A 20,150-nucleotide genomic window follows, 5' to 3' on the forward strand; every position below is an offset into this window, starting at 1 on the left:
GCTAATTTATTCCCCCAAAGCCCTACAAGCTTCCAACTCAGCAAGGTTATTTGCTGATTTGCATAAAGGCTAAAATTTACTGGGGCAAGCTTTGAATTGATTGTCTGGATGAGCACTTAAGGTTTATGCAGATAGATAGAGCAGGTGCAGATAGCAAATGGGAACCTGGAATTTGATACCTACAGAGGGCTGTACTAAAAATATTTAATCAGTGGATAAAACTATATCAGGATGATAACTGCTGCTTTTCTCAAGGCAGGCAAGAAGAATAAGTATTAACCTTATTCATCTTAACTTACATGTTAATTATCCAGTTCATCTAGAAAACAGTTGGCATATGGGGAGATACAAATATTTTTATTGACAGGGGTAGAATTGACAGGGAAAACAAGAAACTTTGGGGCTATAGTTGAAGGGTCTTATAAATCCTATACACTTTCCCCCAGAAAATAGGTCTTGTTTTATTGTCTTTTGGTGACTGGCCTTAAGACAATATCAATTTTTTTAAGTTAATTTGCCAAATTATGTGTTGGGATTGCAACCAGGTGTTCATGAGACCACAGGATTTGTTTCAAAAGATCTTTACAGAATTTGGAGTAATCATTCTGTTAAGAAAAACTGAAAACTGCCTATCCTAAATTCTGTGATGGTACATTTTGTGCTTATGTCTGTCTTCTCTCTTAATGCCAATCTAGCTTCCAACTGTTCTAGATGTTTTCTTCATAGTTTTTCACTATGTTTATCTATAAACCCAAATGTTAATATTTGAAATACTGAAGTGCCTCTTGAGGTAGAAGACTGCATAGTAGTTATAGTTAGGGGTGTGCAAAAAAGAAAATCCGGTAAAATTCAGGTTTGGGTTTATTGGGCCTGGATTTTTTCAGGAAACCCAAAATAAGCTGAATTCCCATACCGGTAAATATGGGAATCCGGTTTATTTTCAGGTTTCAAAAAAATTTGGCCCTGGGGAGGCATGTTTGAGGTAGAGCCCACAAAATTGCAGGGTAGCTTGCAGGGACTCTCCTTGGAAGAATCCCCAAGTTTGGTGAAGATTGGGTTGGGGGGGTCCGAAGTTATGGGGTCTGGAAGAGGTCACCCCCTCCTGCCTCCATACACAAGCAGGACGGTTAGAGTCAGATTCTCTATTCGTTCGCTAACGCTTGTCTAGGGAGGATGGAGGGGCAATCAGCCTTTCAATCAGTTACTTCCGCAGGATTGCCTCAATATACTTCCTGTGAAAGTAGGCTGATTGAAAGTTCCCACCAGTAAATTCTATGGGGATTTTTTGCGAAGCTCCTGTAGGAGCATTTTTGGGGTTAGAGGTCCCAAATTTTCAGGGTAGCTTTCAGGGACTTTCCTTGCACGAACCCCAAAGTTTGGTGAATATTGGGTTGGGGGTCCGGTGTTATGGGCTCTGAAGAAGTCACCCTCTCCCTCCTCCATAAACAAGCATTAGCCAATTAGAGAATAAACAGAGAATCTGACTCTTACTGTCCTGCTTGTGTATGGAGGTGGGAGGGGGCAACCTCTTCCAGACCCCATAACTTCAGACCCCCCAACCAAATCTTCACCAAACTTAAGGGTTCTTGCAAGGAGAGTCCCTGCAAGCTACCCTGCAAGTTTGGGGGCTCTACCTCGAAAAATGCCCCCCAGGAGCTTCGCAAAACCTGGGGAGATTAAAAAAAAAGCCAGAAAATTACCCGTGTTTTTTTTCGGGAATGGTGAATTCTGCTTTGGCTTTCCCCCAGGTTTTGGAATTCAGTAAACCAGAACCCGAAATTTACCAAAATGGCTTTTTTCAGCTTTTTATCGGTTCGAGTTTATTGATATGCACAGCCCTAGTTATAGTGTTTAGGAGCTAGATCATAATTTCCAGATAATGCTTGGGAATAAGCACTTTAAACAGTCTGAATCATCCTTTAATGGTTTCCTAGCAAGCAGTAGGGCCATTTACATATTGTGGGGGAAAATGGTACAGCCCAATGAGGAATGCACTGTTTAAGAGTGCAGCTAAAGGATTTGCACATGTGACCGTCTGCCCATATTTTTTAAAAAAACCCTGCATATAAAAAACTAGGATGTCAAAGAAGGCGTGAGATAAGACTAGAAACATTATTCCTGATTTTCTGCCTTCCACAGACAAGAAGAACTTGTGTGTATGGGAGAATTCAAATATGCAGTTCTCTCAGATGCATGCTGTGCTATACCATGAGACTTTGAGTGCTGTACCATGACACTTTCTGATTGTATAATGTAGCATTCATTTTCAATACTACGTACAGTGTTTCAAGCTACAGTCCTTCCAAATTCCACAGGTTTTTTTTCCATTGAGCAAGATGTATAATTTCAAATTTTATCTGACAGAGTCATGGCTCACACTTTTAGCCAAGCCACATCAGCTGTAGAACAGGTCCTTTGAAAACTATTGAAACGATATTCTGCTAAAATATATACACAGCCAGTTTAGTTTTTAATAAGATCCTGAAAAGTTGCTGTATTAGCTCAAGAACCTGACAGAAAATTGAAAGGTGTACTTTTAGGGCACGTGTGGATCTGTCCAATCTGAGCAGTGAATTTTGAGCTGTGATAAACAGCTTAAAAGAGCCTAAATATATTACATTAGACCAGCTGAACCTAATTTTATTTAAGCTTTAATCAAAAGCATCACATAGCAAATAAACTTCAAAATTAAGTGTAGTTACAAATAGTTGTTTCTTATTTTTTTTTCCAGTCCCCTTTTGCTTTCTTTAACGACCACATGAAACTTGAGAAGCCATCTAAAGCTAAATCATTTAGTGGAGTTGGGCAATTCCCAAGTGTCCAACAAGAAGGCCTGGCTTAGGCTGCGATGGCCACTGTCATTCCTGGTGATTTGTCAGAAGTAAGAGATACCCAGAAAGTCCCTTCAGGGAAACGTAAGCGTGGTGAATCCAAACCAAGAAAAAACTTTCCTTGCCAACTGTGTGACAAGGCCTTTAACAGTGTTGAGAAATTAAAAGTTCACTCATACTCTCACACAGGAGAGAGGCCCTACAAGTGCACACAACAAGACTGCACCAAGGCCTTTGTTTCTAAGTACAAATTACTAAGGTATTAAACTCTATTTATCTTTCAGATTATATTATAGTTTGTTGGCCATTTTAAGCCTTGTAAACGTATATATCTCTGTACACGTCAGTTGATTTTCAGGAAGTTAATATGGACATCAGATCATAGAATTATAAATTACAGTGCATAGTTTTATATGCTAATGTCTTTGAGTTTTTTGTTTGTGTGTTACGTTCAAAGAAGCAAGTTTAAAGTTTTTCATTTGTATAAACTTGTTCCAAAGAAGTGTGTGGAATGCGCATTTTCATTATGGACATAAATGAAATATTCACACTTAACCAATATCTTATTAAATTAACATCAAATTTTCAAACTAAAATGTCATTTGAAATGAAGCTGTTTCTGATTTATTATATTTAGGTATGACATTCAGTATCTGTAGTGACATGTTTCCTCTAAATATACTGTTGAAAATTTTTTAGCTTAGCATTTACTGTTAAAATTGAACATGAGTACATTTTGATCAAAATTACTTACAGAATATATCTGTGTTTAAAGGCATATGGCAACTCATTCTCCTGAGAAAACCCACAAGTGTAATTATTGTGAGAAAATGTTTCATCGAAAAGATCATCTAAAGAATCACCTACACACGCATAATCCTAATAAAGAGGCCTTTAAGTGTGAAGAATGTGGAAAGAACTACAACACAAAGCTTGGGTTTAAGCGTCACCTGGCTTTGCATGCCGCAACAAGTGGTGATCTCACCTGTAAAGTATGTTTGCAGACATTTGAAAGCACAGGGGTGCTGCTGGAGCATCTAAAAACTCATGCAGGCAAATCATCAGGTGGAGTGAAGGAGAAAAAGCACCAGTGTGAACATTGTGATCGTCGGTTTTATACCCGAAAGGATGTTCGAAGACACATGGTAGTACACACTGGAAGAAAGGACTTCCTGTGTCAATATTGCGCACAGAGATTTGGCCGGAAGGATCACCTAACACGGCATATGAAGAAAAGTCACAACCAAGAACTTCTGAAGGTCAAAACAGAGCCAATGGACCTTCTAGACCCATTTACTTGCAATGTTTCTGTGCCTATAAAGGATGAGCTGCTTCCAGTGATGTCTTTATCTTCCAGTGAGCTGACATCAAAGCCATTTACAAACACCTTGCAATTAAACCTTTACAACACTCAAATTCAGTCAATGCAGAGCTCAGCTTCTGCTCACCAAATGATTGCCACATCATTACCATTAGGAATGCCTTGTCCAATAGATATGGAGTCTGTCCACCCTTCTCACCAGCTTTCTCTAAAATATCCACTCAGTTCTACCTCATATACAGTTTCTATGACTGATAAAGAGCAACCATTGAAAGGGGAAATTGAAAGTTACTTAATGGAACTGCAAAGTGGTATGCCTTCTTCATCCCAAGATTCTCAAGCATCTTCATCTAAATTAGGGTTGGATCCCCACGTGGGGCCTCTAGATGATGGATCTGGGGATGTTTCCCTTTCCAAAAGTTCTGTTTCCATTAGTGAACCTCTAAGCACCCCATCACTGGACTTCTCTCAGTTGTTCAATTTTATACCAGTCAATGGACCTCCTTTTAATCCTTCTATTTCTGTGGGAAATCTTGGAATGAGTTACACACAAGAGGAGGCACATTCTTCTTTAACTCAGCTGCCTCCACAAGCACAAGATCCACAAGACCCTAGTAATAATATAGGTCTTGGATCTTTACATTCATTGTCAGCAGCATTCACAAGCAGTCTAAACACAACCACAACCCTACCACGTTTTCATCAAGCTTTCCAATAGGATGAAAACCAGCCTTGCGACTGTTTATTTGTAGAAATGCCTTAGACGACTTTTATTAATGTAGTGCCTACTATGTCATTGTAAATCTACTTTTGTACAGTATCAATCGCATTAAGCCAGTATGAAATTCAAATTGACTTTTAAAATACTTTGAATGTGTTGGTTCATGGATGTTTACTTGTGCTTTTTTTAAGTCTATCAATTTTCACTGCCAATAGACCCATGCTTTTAAAAATAGAACCATTCCCACTAAATGTATGTATCCCTTGTTTAAATTTGCATTAAGAATAGATAATTCTGTGTCTGTCAATAAGTGGTGGCTATTTTAATAACAACAAATAGCAACAAAACATTGGTTTAAAAAAAACAGAAAAACCTCTGCTTTATTCATGGTCAGAAATGTTTTAAGTAAAATTTTAACTCTTGTAAGACAATTGTGCAGCATATACATGTAGGTATATACATGTAGATAGCAAAAAGTCTGGACCTATCATTTTTGCAAAAAATAGCTTAAAGTGTTAAAAGGAAGAAATATGACTTAAGTGCAATTAAAGTAGTAAAAATGTGATTTGGTAAGAATAATGTTCCTGATTGGCAAGTTTAAGTTCAAAAAGAGGCAAAATTAAGAGCTGCCTTTGAAACAGAACTATTTTGTCTTGACTAAACACATTTGATTATTATTTTATAGAATACATTATTCTTCACCTTAAATAATGATTTTCCCAACTGAGTCTCAAAGATGTGGTCAAGTCTAGCCAGAAAGTGTTGTTCCTATCTTGTTCATTTGATTTTCTTGCAGTTAGAAAATGAATGTAAATTTGCAAATCCATTTTTCCATATTTTCATTGGAGCAGATCTCTTGAGTTGTGTATCTGGTGTGTAATGTCACCTTAAGTAACAACTTAGATGGTAATCACACTTAATACACCTGGGTATTTGGTTAGTGATTTTTCTCACTGCCAAGAATTAAAAACAGGACTCTTAGGAGTGAAGTAAAAGCATATTGCTTACGCCACTTTTATCTAAAATACCAGGGTATTTAGGAAAGTAACGACAAAATGACTACTCATGCTGTGTATGTCAAATTGCTGTTTCTTTTCAAAAGACCCTTTTATGTTCCTTACCCCTGATAACCAAAAGAGGGAAAAACTGTGATATGTCTGTCCAAAATGTAGTTTTGCTGTAACTTGGTAACATTCTATTCTTGTCACTTTTAGGAGGAATTTTAAAAATGCATAAATATCTCCCATCATTTGCATGAATGAATATAAGTTTTTAAGTGGTTAAAATAAATATACTTCACAAAAACAAAACAAAAGTTGCTCCCATGTAAGGGGCTTTGGCTCCCAATATTTGTATCATAGTTCCTACTTTTTTACTGTAGGAACAATATGCAGGTGTGATTTTACTATTTTATACTGATATGTATTTAAATTTTATTACTGAATAGTAACTTTTTTATGTTTGTGTTCCAAAGGCATTAAAATAAGGATGTATTAATAAGGAAAATACCTTTTCAAAATTCTGCAAGCTGCTCCAATATGCTGTGAGAATACTTTCTCAAAGTAGACATTAGCTCTGCTGCATGATTGCTTGCTTTAGTTTCTATGAAACATATTGCTTAAATATATCTTTAGTGGAATGATTTGTTCAATATTGCTTTCCAGCATTTTAGCACCATAATTTTAAGGGGGGAAACCAGATGTCAGAAGAAAATTGGAAATAATACAAAGCTACTTCATGATTCAAATGGCAAAAATGAAGTAGAAATTTCCTTTAGGGTCTTTCTCTCGAGGGGGGGAGAAGTTTTATTTCTTCAAAGGAATCAAATTTCATGAGGAAAATTAAACATCCTTATTTGCTTTTTGTAATGTTGAATGTATTCAACACTTTACAGAATGAGCACTTGGGGACTGGCCTTCATCATCCCATTTACCAGTCACTTAAAACAGTTGTATAATTCACTTAGAAACGCCATTGGACAAGTATTGAAAAATGCATTTCACTGAGTTGAACTAGTTTTAACCGTTCCAGTTCTAATAGAGGCATACCACTACATTGCTTATGGTATTTGACAGGGAATGGTATGTACGAAGCATGTTACAACAATGTTATCTTTTCAGTGTTAGTTGCTGGTTAACTTGATTTTTTTTAAAAAAAAAAAACTAAACTAGTTTTGCCAGTACTCTTTAGTACTTCTAAAAAGGCTCCATATTGTTATGGCAGCTCGTTCAGGTTGTCAGGCGGGATTAATTCGAGACGAGTGCACTTCAAATTAGTAGTCGGGACCTCAAGACAAGATATTGAACCTCATTCAGTTAGTACTTCAGCAGTTGGCTACACCTTGTGTATGCACCACTGAAGTAGGATGTATGTGTATGTGGAGTCAGTTTGACAGTGTAGGCAATATTTACACATTAGTGCTTTATGGCTATCGTGTAGGCAGTCATTAGTGGCAGCTTCAAAATGTCAGTTTTAAAGCCTGTTTTATAGTTACCGGGTTGATTCTTAAGGGTGGAAAGTGGTGTGTGCTGGCTGATCATGCACCACATTTTTTTTGCAACTTCTAAATTTCTGCTATGGATTTTAAAAATATTATATTATATATATATTATATATATATATATAATTTGCTTGTGTTTTATTAGTAGTGAATTGTGGAATAGAGTGATTTATTCATTTGGCAGTAGAGGTTTTCAGAAACCATATACTGACTAAAACATGAGCCAGACCTGATTGCTTTATTAAGCTAATAATGAATGTTAAGAGTACATATTTTCAGGATCTTTTGCCTAGTGAGCTCTATATGTATTGTAGGCCAATGTTGTTGTTGTTGTTGAGGAGAAGTGTGTGCCTGTGTGTGTGTGTGTGTGTGTGTGTTAAACTAAAGCTCGATCAATTTCTGTGTTACACATAATACAAGATATAGCACTTTCAAAAGAGAACCTAAACCTTATAAAAGAGAATTTCTTACAGGTTATGCTTTCTATTATAAAATCTTTTATTATAATTGTTCAAGTGCCATTAGATGACATATGTGGGCCTTTAATATAATGCTTTGGGTACAAAATGGTAAACAATGTAATATTAAACAGGTACATCTTGCAGTGTTTTCGTATCAATTTGCTATATTGCACAGAACCAGTGTGTCTTTTTAAAGGGTTTTAGAGTGGACTTTTCCTAGGTTTACATATTTCCAATTATGCTGTTTTTCTACTGCCATTTTTAATACAAGTCCAGAAATCAACAATTGTTAAATGTACACTCAAGAGTCTTAGAGTTTGCAGTTGTATGCCCACTAATGCTAGGTAAGTCCCATGTGTTTCAGTGGGAATTACAAATGTCACTTAGGCACAGGAGTTCAGCCTTACAGCCCATTCCTATGCATGTTTACTCAGAAGTCACACTGAATTCAATGGGACTTATCCCAACTGAGTGTGCATAGGATTGCAATTTTCAGAATGTTTGATATGCAGTATTTTAAAGATTTGATGTCCTACCATAATTATGCTGCTGTTGGAATTCAACGCAGGGTTGGTCCTGTGCCTGTTAGCATAAAGAGAAGGATTAAGCTCTTAATTATTTGTCTCATACACTGGTTTAGCAGCTAAAAATCATGTGCCTCTTAGTAATGCAACCTAAACATTATACTTATTTGCTATGAAATATATTGTGTAGGTCCAGCTGCCTATCTGCATCCTGTCAGTATCCAGTACAAAGCCACCTATTTGACATTACAGAAGAAGACCATGTGGAGTGATGTCATAGTAATCGAAAAGTGTATTATACAGTCCCTTAACCCTTATAAAATAAGGGTGGTGTTGTATTGAAGGCCATGTTTTTTATGTTATTTAATCCTAACATTGACACAGAACTGTTGCTAATTGCATGCAAACACTTTTCAGTATAAGCTTCAGTGGTACAGTTGAACCAGAATGAATGTTTATCTTCTCAGAAACACTCCTGCAGAATCATTATAGTGGATCATGCTGCTAATGTAACTTGGGATACAACTCCTCTCATGGTGCTACAGACCTCCCTGTCTCATTCAAACTGATGTATTTTTATCCATAGAGAAAGGCCTATACTAGATTTATAGATGTATGATATATTTTTATACTGTGACTTAATTTGTCATTAATGAATTTTTTGTACACCACCATGTATTCATATGCACTTGTAGTACAAAAAAACACAAAAAAACAAACACTTGGACATGCAAATTTATACCCAGATAAGCCTATTATTCTCAAAACTAGAAAATGGTAAATGAAAAGGGGGCTTTTAATATAGTGTGAAGTGAAGAGCATGCTTGTTTCTAAGAGCCCTTTGAATACTGACAGACTGGGAAACATTGTAAAAACAAAGACACCTAAACCTTACTGGGATTGCTGAAATTATATTTGTAGATAGTGAAAAATGTTTGGACTTGTGTGCTAAAATGTTTAATGACACAGATTTTGAGTCAAAAATAGAAAAAATGCATTCCAGACTGAATTTGTGTATTACTATCCTCGATATGGGAAATTGAGTTGCTTATCATGTATATGTACTTTAAAATGTATTCACAAACTACTGTTGTATTTGTATAAAATATAGACAAAAGATTGCATATATTTTTTTGTGTATAAGCTCTGTAAAATAGCTATCACATTATGAACCTGCAGCAGAAATTCATTTTAAACACTCATATCCAAAGAAACAGACTATTTATTTTCCACATACCCTGATAAAAATATAACTTGCTGCTATTAAACAATAGTGCTGCAGCTTCTTGTGGCCTACAGTGTTATGTTTGCTGTACAGAAATATGTGAACTCCACAAAATATCAATAAAACTACAGAATGGTTTTAGTTAAATACAGAATATGTCTGGAATTACATGTGGCTTGTATTACAAAAAAGGCTGTGAACAGCATACACTATACTCATATATTCTAACCTGATTTATGGGTGCAATTAATTGGAAATCTTTGGCCTAAATTTGGACCTCATCGAGGTGCTGTTTTGGGACTTTTTAACTACAAGTAGGTGATTCTAGAACTGGGGGTTCCCAGTGTGGTACCCATGGGCACCATGATGTCTGCTAACATCTTTCTGGGTGTCCACCAAGTGATTTTAGAAAGTGGACGGCGGTTTTGCCCAGCAGGGCTTCTGATTCACTTTTGGAGATTTGATTGGCTGTGTAGATTTTTTAAAATAGTTTTGACAGCAGCTGCCACTACACCACAAGGATTTTCACTGTGCAACCAGTGGTAAGTTGGTTGTAAGCAAGGAAATTCTTTTAAACAATATGTTCATTTTAAAAGGCATTCTGTTAAGCAAAGCTTCTGCTTGAAATGTTGAAGTTACTATTACTTACGCATAACTTCACTCCCTGACCTTTTGTGGTTGCCCCCCAACAGCCATTTCTAATTGGCTCGGCCACCTGTGGCAGCCATTTTCTGGTTGTCCCGACCACCTTGTGTCAGAATTCCAAAATTGTGTGCAGTCTGGAAAAGGTTGGGGACCCTAGAATATAGACATGAATCCAGTAAAACTCTGTGAAATATGTGAGCCTGGTCCTATTACTCTCATTTCCAGTCCTAACATGTTGTCTTTCACCACTTTCCTAACTGCTTTAATTGAGCTACCTGTGCTAAAGGTAACTTGATTTCCCAACATTAATAGAGGCACTTTGAAAGACCAAGGTCTGACTCACTGTAACAATGAAGGCGTATATAATAACACCAAAATGCAAACAAGCACCACACTCTATGCACTGTTATAAAGAACGCCATATATATCAAAGACAATGTGACACAATTTGCCAGCATGGTGGTTAGGAGCGGTGGACTCTAATCTGGAGAACCGGTTTGATTCCCCACTCCACACGAGCGGTGGACGCTGCTCTGGTGAACCGGGTTGGTTTTCCCATTCCTCCGCATTAAGTCACCTGGGTGACCTTGGGCTAGTCACAGCTCTTTTAGAGCTCTCTCAGCCCCACCTACCTCACAGGGTGTCTGTTATGGGGAGGGGAAGGGAAGGTGATTGTAAACCGGTTTGATTCTTCCTTAAGTGGTAGAGAAATTCGGCTTATAAAAACCAGCTCTTCTTCTGTCTTTGGGATATATGTCATTCTTTATAATAGTGTACACAATGTGGTACTTGTTCGCATTTTGGATTTTGGTTGCTACGTCAATATAAGGACCTTCAATGGGTAATACAGATTGAGTATCCCTTATCAGGAAATCCCATATAAAAATGATTTAAAATCCAAAACTTTTTGACTGCCCACAAAGGGTAATAAAATGGCACATGTCCAGGCTGATCATGCCCACGGCAGATTCCCTACGATGCTCCACAGGCAAAAAATTATTTAAAATATTGCATAAAATTACTTTCAGGCTAAGTATATAAGGTGTAGATAAAACAAATGATTTCCTTGTTTAGCCTTGGGTCCTATCCCCAAGATATCTCATTGTATTCCAAAATACGGAACATTACAGGTCCCAAGCATTTTGGATAAGAGATACTCAACCTGTAATTGTATTTGAAAAATTAAAAATAGTTGTTGAAGGCTTTCACGGTCAGAGTTCATGGGTTCTTGTAGGTTATCCGGGCTGTGTAACCGAGACCAAGACCACGGTTACACAGCCCGGATAACCTACAAGAACCAATAAAAAATAGCTGTTTTGTGTTTCTTATCAAAGTATATTTGTAATGGCCCTTGTTGTTTACCCTTTCCCTTGTTATTCTTTTTTCTACTCTAAATCATTAAGTGGCTCCCCCCTCCCAACAAAAATAAAGGAAGATGAATAAATGGTGGGTGAGGAAACTCACAGATTAAACATGAGTTTGGGACCACTTGGAGGGAAAGGCTGCTTCAAGTGAGATAATAGCCTTAGGAGGAGGTTAAACCTTTTTTCCACCACTTGTCCTTCACTAAAAAGGTAAAGGTCCCCTGTGCAAGCACCGGGTCATTCCTGACCCATGGGGTGACGTCACATCCCGACATTTCCAAGGCAGACTTTGTTTGCGGGGTGGTTTGCCAGTGCCTTCCCCAGTCATCTTCCCTTTACCCCCAGCAAGCTGGGTACTCATTTGACCGACCTCGGAAGGATGGAAGGCTGAGTCAACCTTGAAGCGGCTACCTGAAACCGACTTCCGTTGGGATCGAACTCAGGTCGTGAGCAGAGCTTTGGACTGCAGTACTGCAGCTTAACATTCTGCGCCACGGGGCTCTTACTACACATTGGAGCTGCCGTACTGTATCACTTTGGTCTATCAAAGGTAATATTGTCTAACAAGGCAGGAGCCTTCCAGGGTCTCTAGTACAGGGCTTTCACATCACCTTTCACATTAACTGGAGATGCTGGGGATTGAACCTAGGACCACTGAGCCTCAGTTACACCTTGTTTGTATATATCACATAGTTGGAAATAGAATGAATGTATCTTGTAGAAGTAAGTTGTGGTTCAATAATTTTAGGCTGAGGTTGAGTGGACATAATAAAAGTAAAGGAATGCTATTTAAATAAAAAAGCTAGATTGGCAGTGAGTTGTATACTTTAAGGAGCCCCTTCCATATAGTTTCTGAGGAAACTCTGTATAATGGGTTGCCATGAAGGCTGGAGAACAATGTCCTATCCCTTTAATAGATAGGATGTTATTTTATCAGGTGATAGTGTTTACCTCCATGCCATAAAAAACCTTATACTGCCAGTTTCCACACATAAAGGCTTTATTAAAGGGCAGAACATTTTTTCTCAAGGCCTGTTGGCAATCCTATTTGTATCTTGCAAAGGATTCTTGGACATATTCCAAGATGCCATTGAGAGGGTGTCACCTGCGTGTGCAAACTTGATGTGCTCACCTGATGTTCCCAGATTTAGATTGTAGTGAAAGACCAGTAATGGCAGGTAAGTGGTTTTTCAAGGAAATTGTCTTCTATTACTGATTTGCTTTTACCTTGACAAATGACTGCCACGTTTTCAAGGAATCCTAGCACACCACTTAAAACTGGTTAATCTTAAACGGAACAACTACATGATTTATTTTATTTTTTATGTATTTTCAAATTTGTAGCCCGCTCTCCCCAGCCAGCCGGCTTAGGGCAGGTAACACCATTTAAAACCCAACTATCCCATGATAGTAACAATAAAAGCAAACTTTAAAAACCCTAATCAACGATGGCACACAAATCCCGCTCTGCTGTAAGAGCCACTCAGGCAGACGCCCCTCAACATAAGAAGAGGCGGGGAGGATGGGGGAGACCTATAAAGATGGTACTCACAGCTGTCCTCATGAGGGAATCAAATATGATTCATGGTATTTACCACATGTGTTTCTTCCTTCATTAACGCTTTAATTGATGGGATAAAATACATTTTGCTCTGAGCCTACACCTTTCTCAGGTGCATGGACTCTTCCATTGACGCTAGTTATACTTGTGTCCTTGAAACATGGAACAAAATGGCAGGCTTTAAAGCCACATAAACAGTTTCATTGAAGACTGCTGCTGTTTGTGGACCAGTACATCAGTATACACTCAGAATAGCCTCTTGAAAGCCAGCATGGTGTAGTGGTTAAGAGCAGTGGTTTGGAATGGTGGACTCTGATCTGGAGAACCAGGTTTGATTCACCATTCCTCCACATGAGCGATGGAAGCTAATCCGGTGAACTGAATTTGTTTCCCCACTCCTACACACGAAGCCAGCTGGGTGACCTCGGGCAAGTTACAGCTCTGTTAGAGCTCTCTCAGCCTCACCTACCTCACAGGGTGTTTGTTGTGGGGAAGGGAAGGTGATTCTAAGCCGGGTTGAGTCTCCCTTAAATGGTAGAGAAAGTCGGCATATAAAAACCAATTATTCTTCTGAATAAACATTCAATTTATTCATGCAAGGGAAGGATCAAAAGGGGGTCGAAACTGGCCCTGAACATTAGAGTCCACCTTTACAGCTTTCACTGATTACAGAGCATGAACAAAACACTAGTGATTGCACTCTTTGTGTGAGTGTGTGTGTGGGGGGGAAGAGTTACCTTTTCCAAAAACCAAGGACAAGATACAAGAGACTATTTCTTTCTCAAAATATTCCTTTATGGTCTTGAGCTCTCTAAACTCAGGGGGTTACCGCACTTGTATTCCCAGCGATGTATTAAGAGTTTGAAAATGTTATAAAAAATACTGTTCGAACTTTCTATGTATTCCCACCGATGTATTAAGAGTTTGAAAACGTTATAAAAAATACTGTTCGCACTTTGTTTGGCCCCTTTAGCTGTGAAGACGTCTTGCAACCATTTATAAGCCGTGGTATCCAAAAACCCTTTTAAAGCGATGTTTTTTATAACATTTTCAAACTCTTAATATGTGGCTGGGAATACAAAGTGCAGTAACCCCCTCAATGGAAGGGAGAGGATTTGGGGGTTGTGAGATGGTGAGAGATGAGGACCAAAATTTCCAAAGGGAAGATCGTTGACTTATGGTGTTCTGAATGCGAAACAAGTCTAAACATGATTCTGATGCTGGAATATTAGAAGCCTAATTCTTTTTCTTACAAAATTGTTCAAACTACGACAGTTAGTTTTAGTAAACATTCATATTAGTAAACATTCATATCAAGGGAAATACAAGGTTGCCCCCTTGTGTAGATACATCATATTACTTCATTTTGACACTATTCAGCAGACATCGACAAGTACAGTTTATTGTGCTAAGTACCATTAATAATCATCAGTATCTGCTACAGCATTTGAAAACCTTTCACTTGTCCATGATTCTTCCACTACAATAAAAGAAGGGGGGACAAATGTTTTTAATTATTCTTTATGTGAACTGCAGCTAATACAATAAAAGATTATCATTTCACATGAATAGTGTTTATACTAATTTTATAGTAACCTTCCCCATAATTATAAGATTGTAATAGTTTAACAGCCATCTCATTCATACATGTGGCATACTTATGCTCTGACATATTACTATATGTATTCTGTAACATCTGGGACAGGTTTTTTCTATACAAATTTTTCTGCCACCAAGAAGTGTTGAATTGAATCTAGATCATTCCAACATTTTCTAGAATACAACCTAACATTAATACCTTAGAATCTGGAAGTAGATATCAAGTTATATTGTAGAATCTCTGCAAAATAGCTGTTTAATTCTTGTTCAACCAATCGTATTTATATAAGTTCTTTTCAGTTCACAGCTTTCCAGCCTTTATTCTGCCTGACCGCTGTTTTTCCTGTGGTCAGGATGTGGTATGATATTATCTGGATAAAACTTAATAATAAAACTATTTCATACAGAAACAAGTATGCTTTTCTTCCCGATATTGTGCCAGCAACACTCTTCTAACGGAACAGCTAGATTTGAGTCCAGTAGCACCTTAAGCTTTCGAGAGTCTGAAGGGAATGTATCTCCCCGACCCGCCGCCCAAAAATCTTATTGGTCTCTAAGGTGCTACTGGACTCTAGCTGTTCTACTGCAGACCAACATGGTTACCCTCTGAAGCTATCTTCTAATGGAGATGCCAGTTCTTTTTGCTTAATATACATGATTTCCTTATGTCCAGTTACCGAAAAATCAATAGGCTGCCTTGCTTTCCTGGCCAACTGCAATAAAATATTTTGTCTCAAAAATCACCAAACCTCTAATTTGACTACACTGACATTTTTCTAGCACATAACCTCACATGGGGCACACAACACCATTACCTCATATATAATGGGGGGGGGGGCATTTTCCATGGACACACGTTAAAGTGAAAGAAGCAAACAAGTTCTGGCTAGCTCCTCTGAGGCAAGTCTACTTTCCTGCCATTTTAATGTCCACAGTGGCTTCTGTAACCCTTCCCCTATGAGCCAATGCATAGTCTGCTTTTCGTAGGAAACAGGTTGTTTTAATTGTACATCTTGCACACACACACAAATCTTTTGCTTACCATTGCTTACCCAAATGCTTGAATATATGACTGCAATATAACTTCCTGCCAGGTTAAAATATATTTAAAGAAATATAGTTTCAGAGGGTAACTGAGTGGTTCTGCAGTAGAAGAGCTAGATTCGAATTCAGTAGCACCTTAGAGACTAATAAAATTTTCAGGGTATGAGCTTTCAAGTGTCAAAGCTCCCTTCGTCAGCTTATACTCCCAAAATCTTCTTGGTCTCTAAGGTGCTACTGACTCAGCAGTCAAAGATTATGATATTGTCGAAGGCTTTCATGGTCAGAGTTCATCGTCGGTTCTTGTGGGTTATCCGGGCTATGTGACCGTGGTCTTGGTATTTTCTTTCCTGATGTTTCGCCAGCAGCTGTGGCAGGCAGGCATCTTCAGAGGAGTAACACTGAAGGAGTGTCTTTAAGTGTTAGTCCTCTGAAGATGCCTGTCACAGCTGCTGGCAAAACATCAGGAAAGAAAATACCAAAACCATGGTCACACAGCCCGGATAACCTACAAGAACCAAAGATTATGATATCTGACAAAAGAAGATTCTGTTTGGCTATGACTTGTGTAACCAGCTTTAGAGCTCTTTATTAAAGGGGTCATGATGGAATCCATTCTTATATATATATTGGGATACAGCCTGAAAATGGCTGCTTACTTACTGATAGAAGCATTTTACCAACAGAGCCCTGACATTATGGGCAGATCCCAGAAAGAAGCATAGTGGGTTGAAGTAGGTATAGGAGAGAGTAATTTTAAATTTATCCTTCTGGAGATCACAGTTTTGGGAAATAATGGCTTTATTCCTTGCTTTTCTAGTATTTGGCCAGTTGATAACTTCAGCCTTTAAATCCAAGTAAATATACGTAAAATCCAAATGTAATTATCATAATAGATATACAAAACTCCCAAATTGAGGGGTAACTGTACAAATACATTAACATGATCCTGCCCCTGCTTATAATTTAAATATATAATTGACAGGATAAAAATTCAGCTAGACTAGAAAGGAAGGTACAAATACATTAACATGATCCTGCCCCTGCTTATAATTTAAATATATAATTGACAGGATAAAAATACAGCTAGACTAGAAAGAAAGGTGAAACTGAAGTCCTGGCTAACAGGGCACATGTACCTCCACAAGCCAGTTTAGTTTGAACACAGTAGTTATAGTAATTATACATAACTTTAATCCTATGTAGATTGTCTCAATTTAACTCTGCTGTAGCTCCCACTCTTCACTATTAACAATACAATTACTTTTCCACATTTGCACGATTAATATCCCTTGTTCACAAAATGGTTTAAGTGTGTACTTAGATGAAATTAATTATTCTTAAAAGTATGTCACTTTGGCTAGACCCTGTCTGTGTTTTATTTTGGGTTTGTTATTATTTTTTCTGTTGTACATTTTGTACAAGCAACATGGCTAATCTAGGAGTATTACAGTACAGAAGGAAGACCAAAATAAAATTACAACCATATATAGCAAGTGAAATACAAACACTGTTGGTTAAATACTTCATATACAAAAAAATTAAAACATATCAAACAGTCTTAACAAGAGAATACCATATACATTAGAACATAAGAGTCCATAATGTATGGTCATTTCAAATATTCCCCAGATTAGTACAAATAACGATTTTGAAGGACATGAATTACTATATCTTTCTACAGCCCAGGCTAGCCAGATCCTATCAGATCTCTGAAGCTAAGCCGGGTCAGCCCTGTTTAGTACTTGAAAGAGAGACCGCCTAGGAAGTCCAGGGTTGCTACACAGAGGCAGGCAATGGCAAACCACATCTGATAGTCTCTTGCCTTGAAAACCCTGATTCCTACTCTAGTTCCAAAATTGGAAACATTTTAAATTGCAAGATTATTAATTTCAACTAATACATTTTAGTACCTGCAAAAACAGCTAATATATCTGACCTGCATCAGAAGCATTGCAGGGGAAAATTAAGTGAGTGGTCATCCAAGGTGGATTGAATCTTCAGAGTGGTAGCCCTACATATGATAGACACAAACACAGTACTGAAAACTGTATTCAGTTATATTATAGTCCCATAAAATATTAACTTTAATGAGCTCCTAACTTGCAACTGTATCACACCAGCTATGCCAGGGCTGTTTCCACACCGAAACTATTCTCTGTGTTGCTCTCGTGGAGAATCCAGAGGCATTTACAGTGGCAATATAACATCCACAAGGAAGTTTTCCTTGGCTTTACTCTGTGGATACCATTTTCCCCACTGCCACTGGATGGCCTTCTAGGGCTTAAAATATCAGTAATAGTTATAAGTTTATTGCAACAATGTACTGGTTCACAGCTTTCATATTTTTTTTAAAAAAAGTATTGAGCCCTTTTCGTTGCATAGTTACAAGAAACGTGCAACCTTTCCCTTTAAACTTCCCTTTTAAAAAAGATACCTTGATGCAAATAGACCATTATAATGCTATAGGGATATTGCTGTTAATATTTTTTTAAAAAATACCTCAAATTCCTCCAGTGGCAGGGGAAAATGGCTACCACAGAGAATAAGATAAGGAAAATGGCATCAATGTAAGAAGGACCTGAATACATGCGCACCTTCTGAACCCTGCAGCATCCAAAGATACCTGGGCTGAGATCTTTCTAAAAAGATTGTATCAAACTAGGTTTGGGAAAGATCGCGGCAAAACGGGGAAACATGGGGACCAGAAAATGCTCCGGAAACCAGTGCTGGAAGGAAGCCAAGGCACAGAAAAACAGATCATACAGTAAGTTTCCTGGGGGAGCAGACAATGAATGAGCTTTATATAACTATAAACTATTTCAGCTGTTTCCAACACTCTGCTGAATTTACAGTGGGATATTAAGCAGAGCTACACCCTTCTATAGCTCAGGCTAGCCGGATCTTGTCATTTCTCAGAAGCTAAGCAGGGTCAACATTGGTTAGTATTTGGATGGGGGAGACCACCAAGGAATTCCAGGGTTGTTATGCAGAGGAAGGCAATGGCAAACCACCCGTTAGTTTCTTGCCTTGAAAACGCTACAAGGTCGCCATACGTTGACTGCAACTTGAGTTCAGTTGTATATCTCACCAGGAGATTGGCAACCCTAAGCCTGGCAGCAACCTCTGGGCTTCTTAATGCCACCCAACTTGCATGACTCAACAAAACCTGGCTGCTTGCTACTCTTCAACAGCAGCCACCTTATGAAAGCCAGAGTGGTGTAGCAGTTAGATCTTCAGAGCGGAGTCCGCCAGACCCAGATTCACATCCCCATCTTGCTGTGGAAGCTCACTGGGTGATTTTAGACCAGTCACATACTTTCAGCCTAGCCTACCTCAAAGAGTTGTTGTGCAGATATAAAAAGAGGAGAATAATGTAAGCTGCTTTGGTCCCAATTGTGGAAAAGGGTGGGATATAAATGAAGTAAATAAATAATAAATGTAGCTGAAGATGGGAGGCAGATAAAAGAGGGGCTGGTGAATGGCCGAGGAGAGATTGAGGCAGGGAATGGAGAGAGGATATGGGGGTTGCCAGGAGAAGGGAAAGAGGAAATAGTGTGGGGAGGGGAAAGTGAGATGTCTTCCCACAAGTCCTTAAGGGTTCCCTACTATGCAAATAGGCCTTGCCCAGTGGTCGTCCAAGCACCACAGAACTGGCCACAATTTTCCTGAACAGAAGCAGCTGGGAGGAGGGGACGAGAAGGAAAGCTTAAGACAGGTTGGCTGTTGGGTGGGAAGGAGAGGTTAACCAACTTCAGGTTAGGAAATACCTGGAGATTTGGGGGTTGGAGCCTGGGGAGGGTGGGGTTTGCAGAGGGGAGGGAGGGTATAATGCCATAGAATAGACCCTCCAAAGAAGCCATTTCCTCCAGGAGAACTAGGGGGGCCAACCTCCAGGTGGGGGCTAGAGATCACCTGGAATTACAACTGATCTCCAGATGATAGAGATCAATTCCCCTGGAGAAAATGGGTGATTTAGAGGGTGGACTCTATGGCATTATACCCTGCTGAGGTTACTTCCCTCCCCAAACTTTGCCGTACCAAGGCTCCACCCCCAAATCTCCAGGAATTTCTGGACATGGAGATGGCAAGTGGCAACCCTAAAAAGAAAGCAGGAAAAGGCTACAGGGGCTTTCAGGAAAGGGAAAGAGGAAATAGTATCCCTTAAATTTCACACTTGGGATTACATCCCATCAAAACATAGTAGGACATTTCTAAATAAATGTGGATAGGTTTGTAGCACAGAACAGAGCAACTTAGAGAGCAATCCTCAGTAGGTTGCTCAGAATCCTACTCAAGTATATTGAATGGTGCTTACACCCATGAAAGTGTTCTTAGGACGGCACAGTGAAATACT

General features: G+C 38.6%; 1 protein-coding gene across 5 annotated transcripts in view; it reads left to right on the forward strand.

The window, feature by feature from the left end:
* PLAG1 (PLAG1 zinc finger) overlaps positions 1-5,231 on the forward strand; it is a 34,449-nt gene extending 29,218 nt beyond the window's left edge. For 3 of the 5 annotated variants that reach the window (XM_056854285.1, XM_056854287.1, XM_056854286.1), the window contains exon 3: positions 3,607-5,231. In XM_056854285.1, the coding sequence (XP_056710263.1) occupies positions 3,611-4,870 (1,260 nt within the window). In that variant the 5' untranslated portion in view covers positions 3,607-3,610 and the 3' untranslated portion in view covers positions 4,871-5,231. Of the gene's footprint in view, positions 1-2,731; positions 3,091-3,606 lie in introns of all 5 variants that reach the window. The other 2 variants (XM_056854282.1, XM_056854284.1) reach the window with 1 other exon arrangement.
* Positions 5,232-20,150: the final 14,919 nt, after the last annotated feature.

Source organism: Euleptes europaea, chromosome 8 (genome assembly GCF_029931775.1).
Source record: "Euleptes europaea isolate rEulEur1 chromosome 8, rEulEur1.hap1, whole genome shotgun sequence".
NCBI lineage: Eukaryota > Metazoa > Chordata > Lepidosauria > Squamata > Sphaerodactylidae > Euleptes > Euleptes europaea.